Raw genomic sequence first — 13249 nt, forward strand, 5'->3', positions numbered from 1 at the left:
TTTCTAGACACACACTTCTTTTCACTGTTAATTAAACTTTCCAGTTGAAGATCGCTCCCCTTAAATTAGGCATGCTGCTGCCTAATAAGCAGCCATAACTGGATTTGGGGGAAGTGGCCATGCATTGTCCCAGTGAGATCCTCCTGCTGGGCACCTTGTGTCGGGAGCGTGTGTGTATGTACAAGTGTGTGTTTGTGAACAGAAAATGCTCTTTGCACTCACTCAGGCAAGCAGTGCCTCAACTCACCACCTAAAAGGGGGAGGCACCAGCCCAGTCCTGTTTGCACAGCAGCTGTCTGCTCAGGGGCACAGAGGCAGCAGCACTGCTCATAAATCTAGTCATTGTTGCAGCCGCTCCCCATCTCCCGAGACATCTGATGGCCTATCTGCCTAACTGCCTTCCCCTTCACTCACCATCTGTAGCAGAGGAGACACGCAGCTCTTTTAGATTCCCTTCCTTCCCTGCGTTTGCTTTGCACAGCGATAGAGACAGCGATTCAGCCTCGGTGATGAATTTCCACACCTTTCTGGCCTTGACTGTACCCTCACCCACACTAAATTCAGCCTGGCACCCAGACCTAGGAACCTTTCCCGCTCAACTAAAGGCTGTCAAACTTTTTAAAGCATGACTCACAATACATCTTCCATCTCCACCCTGTAAAGACACACTTTCTACTTAGGATATATTCTGATGTAATCCATGGTGATCTACTATTTTAATGGGCACAACTCTTAAATTAATTTCATGACTCTCTAAAGAGTCATGACCTACAGTGTGAAAAACAGTTAGGGGCAAGGATGACTCATCGCTGGAATCCCAGGGCCTAGCGTGGGGGGCACACTCTGTGTTTCTTAGGGGAATGATTTCTGATGCAACTTTCTCCCAGGGAGTTCCATGTGCAAGCAGGAAGAAACGAATGTGGGCTCCAGTGCAGGAAGGGGTGGTGCAGAGGTCTGCCCCATCAACAAGACCACAGGGCAACGTAATCATGAAGCCCAGTGTCAGCAGAACTCCTCACAGCTTCTCTCCCAAGGTCGCCCTCATGGTTCATATTAGCTGGCTGCACCTGGCCTTGGGCGTTTCATCTGCTACTTTGGAACTGAGACATTCGGGGCATTTGCTTAAACCCTCTGAGCCTCTGTTTCTCCATCTGTAAACTGAAGACTGCTTTTGCAATTATGGCATCCCCTAATGCTTGATAAACATCACCTCATCACCTGTTGTTACCCAGCATGACTTTAGTCAAATAAAGGATCCAGTTTCCCTCCAATGTAGAGAACAGAAGATCAGAGGATTGTATTCTACACTTTTTTTCCATTTGGTATGTGGACACGTCTGAGAGTCATTCCAGCAAATAAGTCATAGGAAGTGCATTATGATGGACGGAGTAGAGATACAGGTCTGGGAAGTAAAACTTCTAGGAAAAATGTGGCAATTAATCAGGACATTTATTTATTTCTCTTATGAACCAAAAAATACACAATTATTAAAAATATCTACCTTCTGTGGACATAAGTAAGGAATGTCTGGTACTAGAGCCCCTGTTTCTAGTAAGGTCTTCTCCCGCTTGTGAGCTCCACATGCTTCTGGATGTAGCGTCAAACTGCTGTGGTCCTCAAGAGGAAGGAGAGGCTCAGAGGCCTCCATTCAACTAATAAGAATGGTGGACAAGGCTCACCCAGCACAACTCCCCGAGAACACATGTATGGGCTCATCCACAAGGTACATTCCCTGAACTTCCTCTATTGCTGTCACAAAAGGCCAACTCAGTGAAGTCATATTTCAGACCCCAGAAGTGAGGAATGGTTCGAATTAGGCAATAGTGATGGTCATGAGGAGGGAGTGGAGGGAGATGGAGAGGGGAGGGGAGAGGTAGTGGAGGGGGTGGGAGGAGGCTTGAGGGAAGAAATACCATCTATAATAGGATTATCTACCATGTGCCAGGCACGGTGTGAGGATTATTCCTAATCCTCATATCAACCTTGCCAGAATGGTATTAAACCCCCTCTATCAGGAAATTAAGCTGTGGGGATACTGACACACTGAAGGCCATACAACTACTATACGGCAAGGTCAGGATTTGAATCCAGATCCATTTGACCCCTATGGTGTTGCTTTTTCCACTACATTAGTCTGCCTCCCAGGGATGGATTTCACCAACCACAGTAACACCCAACATTCTGGAAAGGGTCGCCACCAACATTCCAACTTCTTAATAATTCCTAGGGGAGCATCTACCCACGAATTCACCTACGTATAATTTAACCCCAAGCTCATCTGAGCACACCGTGGGCTCCAAAGGTGCTTCTTTCACAGCAAGTATGCAAATGGCTTAAAAATATTATAAACCTGAGCTGTTACATGGGTATTCATGATAAAAAGAAAGAAAGAAAAAAAGAACACTTGTATACAGTATTAAAATAAATTGATTCAATATAGATTTTTATTTTGCAGACTTTCTTGTTATATTTGCCATTAATCTTCTGGGGGCATTTAGCTTATGTACTCTAGGAATTTTGCTGTTTATCTAATTGTATCAAACATTTAATTAAAAGAGCTATCTGCTTGCTGCTAACACTCTGAGCATGGAAACTGAGCTGTATCTCATGAGGATATGGTATCTGTTACTAGATGTTTCCAAATCAGAGAAGGTCAGTCTAATTATTAGTGTTTCTAATTAGTTTTCCCGCAAGCAGTCATGTTATTAGACCCAGAACTAGGTAGCAAGGGATTTTTCCCCCCTTGCTATTGAAAATAGCAACAAAAAGCAAAATACGCTGCCAGCTCCTTTCTTGAAGAATCTTCTCATCCAAAACTTGGGTTCCCACTGCTTCCAACGTATCTCTGGTCACTTATTCTAGGAACTGTACATTTGCTCCCATGACGTGATGGAATCGCATAACAGTTACAGGCAACCGGGCACATTCACATGTGCAGCCTCCTTCCATCCTTACCACAACGATGATTCCCAAATGTTCAAAGAGGAACTAGGAGGCCCAGCAAGGTTACACAACAATAAAGGCATCACACAGCTAGTATGCGGCAGAGAGGAAAAGGAACCCAACTTTCCTGACTCTGAGTGTAGGGCTTTCTCTGCTGCCTCCCAGATGCCATGTGCTTTAGGTGAGCCAAGGAATTGGGTGAGCATGATTTATTAGGGAAGGGCTCCAGGAGAAACCAGGAAGGACATGGGGGAAGAAGGTTAGGGAAGGTGAGGGAGCCAACCAAGGGTGTGATTATGAGCAAAGCCTCAGCCTCAGCCTGATCCTGGCAGGGAGCTCTGGAGAGTAAACTGCAACTCTGAGTTTGCCTAGAAGCAACAGAACAGCTGGGCTTTTGTACTCTCACACTGGTTAGCCATTGGTTACAGGCAACTGCAAGATTTGGGGGACATAAAAATATCCAGGCATTTACCATTTCAGTGCCCCAAGGTAATCATCCTCTGAAGGTCCCTGGTATGAACCTTTGTCAGCAAAAGTGAGGCTGGGCACACAGAACTGAGAAAGGGATCCGAGGCCCCAGGCAGGGTGCCCGCAGCACCCAACACACCGTGCATTTCCCGTTCGATCAACAAGTGCGCACTGAGCACCTACTAAGTGTCGGATAACCCTGACATCCCCTTCCCCCAAGTCAATTTTAATCTCATCAGTTTTACAGCACTTATTCCTGCCTGGAATTTTCTTCTCCACTGCGTTTACTTGTGTGTCGTTTATTTCTTCCTACTGGAATTTAAGTTTCATGGGAGCACAAGCTCAGGCTGCCAAGTTCACCATGGTGACCAGGAAGACTCTCCCAAGGGGTGACCGTTTCCCTAAAACCTGAAAGTCAAGGAGAAGCCGGCCATGAGAATAGAGGGGGAAGAACATTCCAGGCAGAGGACACGGCAAGTGCAAGGGCACTGTGGTGGAAATACACTTGGAGTGTCTAAGGAACGGAGAGAGGGCCTCAGCAAGCAAGAGGGAGGGGACATGGGGGGATGGGCCAGATAATACAGGGCTTTGTCGCCATGAAGCAGAGAGTGGCATTTACTCGAGTGGCATTTCCAAGGAGGAGCCATCAGAGAGGCCAACTGCTCATAAGGTTGGTGGCGCTTTTGTGATAGTGACTCACTCCAATCCCTCACCTTCTCTCTGATGACAGGCCTCTCTGTACCTCTTTCAACCACCGTGTAAGTCACAGATAAGCTGTTAAGTCTTTTCATGGGCTGATTTTCTATTCAGCAGTCTGTTGATGAATGCTGAAAGGATATATGTAGACTCATGCCAATAAGACATGATACCGAGATTTTATAAAGAGACAAATTATCCCCACATACACGACAGAAAATCTTTGCAGTGCTGCAGTCCCCACGCTGCTGAGCTTAGCAAGTCAGGGTTTGTTTCCTGAAACTAAAATTTCAATAGGAAGATATACCCACTTTACCTCTTCCTCCCTGTAGGTTTCTGAATAGCTACTCACACCCTGGGAACTTCGTTACGTGACAGTGGAGAATGGAGAGCGCAGGTGTTAACACTCCCATCTCCCTGATGTGGGAAGCACAGCCCCAGGAGGGAGGATTGAAGGTGAGTCTGAGTAAAAGGAACCGGTGGGAAATGAAAAACCTCCCTGCTCCTTTTGCGTCCCTTGAAGAAATTTCAGGTGAGTCAGGAGTGCTGGTGATGGGGCTGATTGGCTACATGGTAAAAAGGAGCTGTCAGTTTTGTCTCTGGGTAGGGCTTACAGAGGACTTCTGTTTTCAAGTCAGAGAATCCAAGGCATGGAGCACGTAAGAGACTCATACAAAGTCACAAAACTAGGAGGTACCTACAGCCGAGAGCATCTCACTTCACCCAAAGTTTCTCCTGATCCAAGGCTAATGGATCTCCCTCAACATCATACTCTCCTTGGCAAGATGAGCTCTAGCCTAAGCTGTAACATGAGTCACGGACCTCAGGAGGCATCAACACAGTCATGTAAGTGTGAGAAACGACCACTGGGGGAAACTACGTTTCCAAATTAGATCTAGGCACTTTAAGACTTAGGAGCTAAGCTTAAGCTTCCATTCCTGAAACTTTTAGAAATATGCCCATTTGAGTTAAGAGGGAAAAAAAATCCTCTGGCTTTGTGCTTTAGAGTTGATGGGTCTGGATGAGAGTCTGATTTACTTCCTCTGAGGGGAGAACGTTTAAGATCAACCCCTCAGGCAGAGATGAAAGCAAAGTGACCTTACCTTTTTGTCACTGAGGCCAGTCACTTGGTCCACAAACTCCTCCTGGATCATGAAAGCAGCCAGATTAGCCGTGTAGCTGGCCAGGAATATGACGGCAAAGAAGGCCCACACGGACACCATGATCTTGCTGGTGGTCCCTTTAGGATTCTGGACGGGCACGGAGTTGTTAAACACCAGGCCCCAAAGAAGCCATATAGCTTTTCCAATCGTAAAAGAAGGCCCATGGGGTGCTGCAAATGACAGGAAGGACATTCTCAGTGCCTCCTCAAAATGCACATTGGTGAGTGTTTGATACTATGCAGTGGCTCCAGCAACACTGAAGGCTGCCAGAAGACGGACTTATATCATAGTGTGTCCCATCACTGCCCCAGAACCACAACCACAATGAGTCCTTTTTTCTTTAAAAATTAGCATTCTTCCCACATTTCTATATATTTGGCTTTTTGCCACATTTCTAAAAAGACAAAGAAAGAAAGAAAGGAAGAGAGAGAGAGGGAGGGAAGGAGGGAGGAAGAAAGAAAGAAAGAGAAAGAAAGAAAGAAAGAAAGAGAGAAGAAAGAAAGAAGGAAGGAGAGAGAGAAAAAGAAAGAAAGATAGAAAGAAAGAAAGGAAGGAAGAAAGAAAGAAAAAGGGAAAAAAGAAAGAAGGAAGGAAGGGAGGGAGGGAGGGAGGGAGGAAGGAAGAAAATGGTTATGCAAAACATGGGTTTGAATTAGAAGTAGTGTTATGACCTGTTTTAAATGTGGATTTGATTTCCATTTGGGGAAGCAGAGCCTTACAAAAACATGTGCATGGGGGCTGCTTCAGTATTCGTCAGATGTGCTTTCGTATAAGAACCATGCAGTTCAGAGGGACTGGTGCTTGATATTCTAATCTGATTTTTCCTAGCCATGGCTCCTGTTCAAACTCAGATGTAAGATATGCACAATGTAGGAATTAAACCAAACTAAAACACTCTCCAAATGGAGACATTAAGGAACAGAACAATAGAGCTTAATTCTTCTAACACTTCACAGATGGAAGACATTTGGTTGCAGGGTCATGGAAAATGAACTCTGATATCACAGCACTTTTTCTCCCTCAGCGTATTCTTAAAATGCTTTTTTTTTTTTTTTTTAAGATTCTTAAGTGTTCCTTGCAACAGACTTAACTAAAGAGGCAGAACAACATGCCAAAATTTATTGGGCTGGGGAATATGCAGGCTGTAAAACACACATGTTAGAGCTTTCAAGTCTGTTTTTGTGCAAGGGGAAAAAAATCAATTTATGCCCTCATTTCATGGGAAAAAGGGTCTTCCTTTAACAGAAGGTTTTTATGTCATTTAAGTAAATGAAGATATGAAAAAATGATCTACTTAGACTTCAGTTGGCGATGCACACAGAGTGGGCAATAAATAAAGTGGCAGCAGTGAATCCAGATTGATGGAAGTTACGAAGTTCTGGGCAGAGAGCCTAGTTGGGAAGCAAGCTTTCCGCACATGGGAGGCCAAATTCAGGCTATCGCAATACTTACAATATCCATATACAACACGTTAGAGAGAAGGCAACTAATTCTATTATTCTCAGTTTCAAGCTCTCCTCTTTTTCTTTGCCTAATTTTATGATCTTCTGGGCTTGTTCCCAAGAGGCTGAGAATTCTTAGTAAAAAGTAGAGTCAATCCAGTAAACTTCATGAACTACTTAATTTTATTAGGGATGCATGTTGATCAGAAGTGATAGCTATTTGGGAATCAGAAATGGGCAGTTGCAGGGAGCTGTCCAAGACATTTGGGAATTCCTGATTCATGAAGACTATTACTGGGTCATATAATTTTCCCCATAAAGGACAATGAGATGTAACAGAAAGCTATTTTGTGCAAGGAAATAAGTAGCTGTCATTTCCTGAGGGTTTCTACATGCGGATGAGTAGAAAACAAAAAGCCTCCAGGTGATGGAAGGAGTTTGCATGCTAGGTTCCTTCCTGCACAATCGTGTGTGCTTCAGCCAAAGGAGAAATTATTGCACGTGGTGGCCTTTGGATAGCTTTTTATCTTCCAAGATACATTTCAAATGTATCCACTTCTTTCCATCTCCATTCTCTCCATCCAAGTCCAAAGCACTGCAGTTCTTTTTCTTGGAAAACTGTACTACCTTCCTAACTGGTCTCCCTCCTTCCACTGCTGCCACCCCTCCCATCGTCTTGATAGATAGATAGAAAGTGACCTTTCCACACCATACAGGTTTGTATTCTGCCTCTTCCCTGCCATTGTATTTTGAAGAAAATCTGAAATGCTTACCACAGTCAACAGCCTATCCCTCTGACTTCATCTTATACCACTGTCTACCTCACTTACTCATAACTTTTCTGTTTCTTGAGCATATCAAGATTGATCCCATGGCAAGGCCTTTGTATCTGCTGTTCCCTCTGCATGGAATGCTTTTCCCTCAGTTTTTCATAGGACTGAATCCTTCTCATCTTTCAGGTCTCAACTCAAGCGTCATCTCTTCCTAAAGCCCTTCCCTGCTCGACCATCATACTTAAGAAGCGCCCATATCCCATCACTTCACTTTGGTTTTTCTCCCTTCTTCTTGAGATTTATTACAATCTGTGATTATTCACTTATATGTTTACGTGTTGTCTCCACAACTAAATTCGCTGTTGCCCAAGGATGAGGAAATCTCCATCCCATTTACCACGTTAAACCCCTGCTCCGGTACCAGGTACTCCGGAAATATTCATCAAATAAACGCACGAATTCACAAACAACACAAGCTCTGATTTTGCAAACGTAAATATCTACTCTCCTGCAGTATGATCACCCATAGAACATTGCCTCAGGACCCACTCTGTTGGAAAGCTTCTTACTAGCTAATTACATTACCCATTTAGCGAAATGCTGGCAACTCTCCCACTTAAACACAACATGATCACTTGTGGCATTTTAACTACGTTTTGTTGACGGCAGGTGGTTTATGTGGTAACCACCGCTCTTCAGTGGTTAAGAAGAAGCGGGAGGATTTCAGTAAAACTAAGTTCCCAATAGATTCCTGTGACCTGCTGGCTCTTTCCAATACTGAATCTTCCAAGCAAAAAGAACATATGGCAAATTAAAGTGCCTTGTTTTTGAATAACTGTACCTTGAAGATCTGCCGTCTTCCATCATCTAAAGTCATTTTTCAGGAAAGAGGTTTCGTCCTGGCACCCTTCTGATACCATCTACTTAGAATGTGTTGTGCATTGAGAAAAATTCACTCAAAATTGTGTAATGTGTTTATGTATATGGTTCGTGTGGGAGCCTCTGAAAAAGTTATGGCTGGGCTTCCCTGGTGGCGCAGTGGTTGAGAGTCCGCCTGCTGATGCAGGGGACGAGGGTTCGTGTCCCGGTCCGGGAGGATCCCACATGCCGCGGAGCAGCTGGGCCTGTGAGCCATGGCCGCTGAGCCTGCGCGTCCGGAGCCTGTGCTCCGCAACGGGAGAGGCCACAGCAGTGAGAGGCCCGCATACCACAAAACAAAACAAACAAAAAAAAAAGTTATGGCCAATGAATGCATCCCAATTGAATTTTCTACTTACTGATTGCCACTTTATCAAGTACAATGCACTAAGGTCAGGCACTGTCAAGAGGAAAATGTAAGTGTTTGGGGAAAGTCACCATTTTATCATATATTTATATATTTATCATCAAACGAATGTGAGCATGATTTGGTAGTCTGGAGAATGTTCTTAGCCTAGATTCTATAAAACCATTTTCTTTGCATAGACTGAAGTTGAGACTCACTAGTAGTTTTATCATTTGTTTTGATGCACATTTTAACAACTGCCAGAAAACTTTTTCAAATATGCTTTCTCAGCAAATATCAGTAGCTTTTCGCTTAACTACTGACTCCACATTATAGCAAGATTAAAATGTCTCATTATTAAGTTTTATCCTTCTTTTCAGTAGAAGGGAATAACCCATACTTGTATGGCACTGCAAGTAATATCAATGACCCAGCATGATTTATACGATGGTACAGCAAGGCAATATAGGATAATGTGTTCTAAATCTGAACTCTTCATTGAAAGTAAATTACATAGCATTGACTTTGAATCATGCTTATGAAGCTAGTCTCACCTTTCCCTTTGGCTAAGTTTCTGTTGTATCCAACAGGACTGAAGTATTCAAATACGAAAACAGCTATGGCGGATACAATGAGCAGCATCACAAACATCATCACCCAGACGGAGGCGCTGAATGGTTCTGCAGGTAAACAGGCCGGAGGATGGAAACATGGTCAGTGAGCGCCTCCTCACAACCAGGGCTAGCCGGAAGCCTAGAGGGCCATTTGCAGACTCACTGAGAAACCCACTCTGATGTGAATCTGATCATTCAAAAGAAGCTAGTCATTGTTTATTCATACATTTAAATCATTCTCTACTCTACAAAATATTTGAGGTGTTTTATAAGAATGCACATCATAGGATAAAAACAGAAAAGCATACGACATTTTACAAATCAGGTCAAGGATAATAAAAACAAAATATAATGATAAGACCAAGGGAGAAAGTTAAAATGCAAACCAAGAGGCTACAGGGTCCCCTGTAATTATAGAATCATCCAGGGGACCAAAGCTAAAGAGAAACAAGACTAGATTCAAATAGTCAAACATAAGGCACCTGCGAATCAGCATGAGTTTTATTTTCATTTTCATCTTGACATGCTGGAGGGAGAACGTGCAGGAATTCTAGAAGTAAAGGGAGAATTATAACCTGGTAGAAAAGGATCGTAAAATCGTGGGATTGACAGGAATATTGGAATGTCATAGTCTGCCCCCAACACTACCACTCTCTCCATTTCACCTACTGCTTCGGACAGATGGGATCTCTACAATTTAAAAATCTTGTCGAGGTTGGTAATGGTTAAACGCAATTGACAAGTCATCTGAGGATATTACATTCACACGAGAATTCAATGAAAATGTATCATTTAAAGATAGAGGCAAGGAAGTAGTAGACGGATAGATGGTTATTTCCCCTAAAAATAGTTTTCATCAGTTCATTTTCATGTGGGTGTCTCAGAAGGGCAGGCCAAGACACAAGGTTCTAAATCTTAGATCACTTTAGAAAGGTAAGAGATACTATGTAAAACAAATTAACATTTTTATTCAAACTGATTGAGGACATGAAAGTGAGCTGAAAGGAGCTATTTTATCCATGTATGACATAGATTTGCTAGAAAATCAACAGAGACTAAAATTTTTTAAATGAACATAGCTCCACCTGATTGCATCACTGGGAAGAGACTGCCCTTGGACACCAGTGAACTTATAATCCTTTTCGTCACGAGCAAACATTTTCTAAGAATAAAATATAAGAAGCCCAATAATACCTTTCGAATAGTACACATTTTATTATTTTTAAATTGTTTTTTTTTCTGATGAAGCTATTAATAATAATAAAGAACTAGGCTGATAGCAGGCCACCTTTTTATTAAAGTCTGTGACTACCTAACACAGCTAGAGTTCATCACAAATTCCAATGTAATGAGCTTAATATAGAATAAGAAACTAATATGTCCGAAGCTTTAATGATATTGGATAATTTTAAAACCTGAAGGAATACTTTGTAATGCAGTTTTGATAGTGCAAATACTTTAAGAAGCAACAAGTACCAAGACAACTTACTTGACTTAAATAAGCCAAGATGAGCTCAAAGAAACCAATGAGACTAAAACTGAAATTTATCTTAGTTAAATTTAACTTGAGTGCAAACAATATCGTGTCCCTGAAATCAGCAGTTTGGTAGTAAGGTGTATCCAGGAGAAAGAAATGAATAATTAGGAGATTAAAAATTACTTAATATTCAAAAATAGAGATGCTAAAGTAATTCTCCAGGTTGGATGTGCTGATGGCGTAGTGTGTCTCAGCAGAGGAGGATCCCTGTAATGAGTAAAGGAGCATTATATACATGTAAAGTATTTGGTGTGTGCTTTGCACACTGCATACACATAATAAATTAAATGGAATAGCTGCCGGGTTCCCTGGTTAAAGCCAGAATTGGTGGTGGTGGTGTGCTGTCCAGGGTCCTGAAAAAGGCGTTCTAGTTTAAAACACGCACACTTATTAATCTGATAACTCCTTTTCTCTGCAGGTTATGATGACATTATTAAAAATATTAGGGGAAATCCTTACTGAATTCTTGTACTCACATGTCAGAATCTGTAAGCCTTCAGTGGGCTTCACTGGGCACTTGATGTGTCCTAGTCACTAACTGGTCAGAAAATCAGATGGAAACTGATCAAGAAACTGATCCCAGATGTTTTCTCACTTCGAAGTGACAACATCTGTCCTTTGACTTGTGAGGATGGCAGAGCGATTCTGCTGTAGTATTCTGGTTTTAGTAAGTTAGGTACCTATGAGTGCCATGAAGGAGGGCTATTCCCAGACACCACACACACACACACACACACACACACACACACACACACACACACACATACACACACCCCACAACAAAGAAAGTCATTAGAACAATGATGAGCTACTGTCTGTAGTGTCTAAGATGTGACCCAGAAGTATTTTTAGATAGCTCTGGATTACATCCTCTACTGGACAGATTCAACAGATTCAACATCTGTCTGTGAAGGAACTTTAATCTAGAAGAGACCCCAGCTCAGCACTTCTTTGGATCAAAGACTCCAACCTACTTGGAAAGTCTTAAGAATTAACTGAATATTGCCAGAGACATCATCTCTGTCCTTGAAGGGTCGCTGGTTACATTCTGATACAAAAGCTCAGAGGCATTACCTGCAAGTGTTTCCGATGTGAGTTAATGGATTTTGCAGAGGAGAGAGAATAGGAAATAATGAAGAGCAATGCAATCAGATTTTGAATGTTTGGCTCTTCCAGATGACTGAGCCAGTGAATGGAAAAATGTAGCTTAGCATGGTTCATTATGACTTTCAAAACCTGCAGATAATGACCGTAAATAAGGGGGTGCACAGTCAATCGAATAGGGATGTAATTTAGTGACTAGGAGAAGTATTAAGCCTTCTGTGTAAAAACAGCTTTAAAAATAGCTTCCTCTGGCTACAATTTATTTTATTCTTAAAGATACAGTAGGAAGAGTAGGGGGAAAAGAGGTTTAGCTAAATTTAGCAAAAAGACTTGACTTTTATGGAAATGTTCTACTAACACAGATAAGATAAAAATCTAGGGAAACTGGGTTGAGGCCAGATTCAGTATCAGTGACTCATATTTATGAGACAAGTCAATGGAAATATTTTTCCCCTTTGATTGAACTGGACGAAAAGTTCTCTCTAGCTCACTAAGAAGATAAGTGGACAACTTTCTCTTTCCATTTCTTCCACGAACTCCCTTCCTCCAACCTCTAGGACCAAAGATCTCTGTTAAAGGTTCCAATAGGGAATGGGGAAAAAGATGATTAGGAGTGACTATGAGTGAGAGTATATCCAATAATTATTAACATTCTGCTTGTGTTGTCAATATCAGTAAGCAGTACTTTTCATGATCCAGTGAGGCTCCCTTATTAAGATATGGGCATCATTATCCATATCAGACACAGGCACAGAAGGAACATAGTGAGGTGTGTATTTGTCAAGGTCCACATTACTCCAACAAAGGTTACAAAAATTGAAGCGAGTGCAAAATCAAATCCAGTGAGTGGTAAGGATTTCAACAGCTTAAATGGATTATTGAAAATGAAAACAGTAAATCCATATGTCTCTGTGAGTAAGGCAGTATCCAAAATCCTGTTAGTCAACATTTCACTCATGAGAATGAAGCATAGAACACTTCACTGGATGCTAACACCACATATAAATGAAGACAGTGGAAGAGTAAGGCTATGGGCTTGGAGCTGGCATCCCCAAATGGGCCCTAGTCTGCAGTTTTAGTTCTCTAATAAACAAAGTTTTTTTGTCTTTGGAAAAATGTAAGAAATTCAGTTGACCCTAATCTAACTGTTTTCACTCTCTCCTGCAGTTTCCTTCTAGGGGTCAATGTTTGTCTTAACCTTCCCAATTTGGGACAAACCCACTGACGTGGGAATGCGAAGGGGAA

At 42.2% G+C, this 13249-nt stretch overlaps 1 protein-coding gene across 2 annotated transcripts in view; it reads right to left on the minus strand.

The window, feature by feature from the left end:
• Positions 1-13249, minus strand: part of GRIN2A (glutamate ionotropic receptor NMDA type subunit 2A) — a 366372-nt gene that overhangs the window by 60174 nt on the left and 292949 nt on the right. For both annotated transcript variants that reach the window (XM_024759609.1, XM_024759610.1), the window contains 2 exons: positions 9304-9429; positions 5211-5440 (listed from right to left, as the gene is read on the minus strand). In XM_024759609.1, coding sequence (XP_024615377.1) covers positions 5211-5440; positions 9304-9429 — 356 coding nt within the window. The remainder of the gene's footprint in view (positions 1-5210; positions 5441-9303; positions 9430-13249) is intronic.

The sequence above is a fragment of the Neophocaena asiaeorientalis genome, unplaced genomic scaffold (genome assembly GCF_003031525.2).
Source record: "Neophocaena asiaeorientalis asiaeorientalis breed wild unplaced genomic scaffold, Neophocaena_asiaeorientalis_V1.1 scaffold254, whole genome shotgun sequence".
Lineage (NCBI taxonomy): Eukaryota > Metazoa > Chordata > Mammalia > Artiodactyla > Phocoenidae > Neophocaena > Neophocaena asiaeorientalis.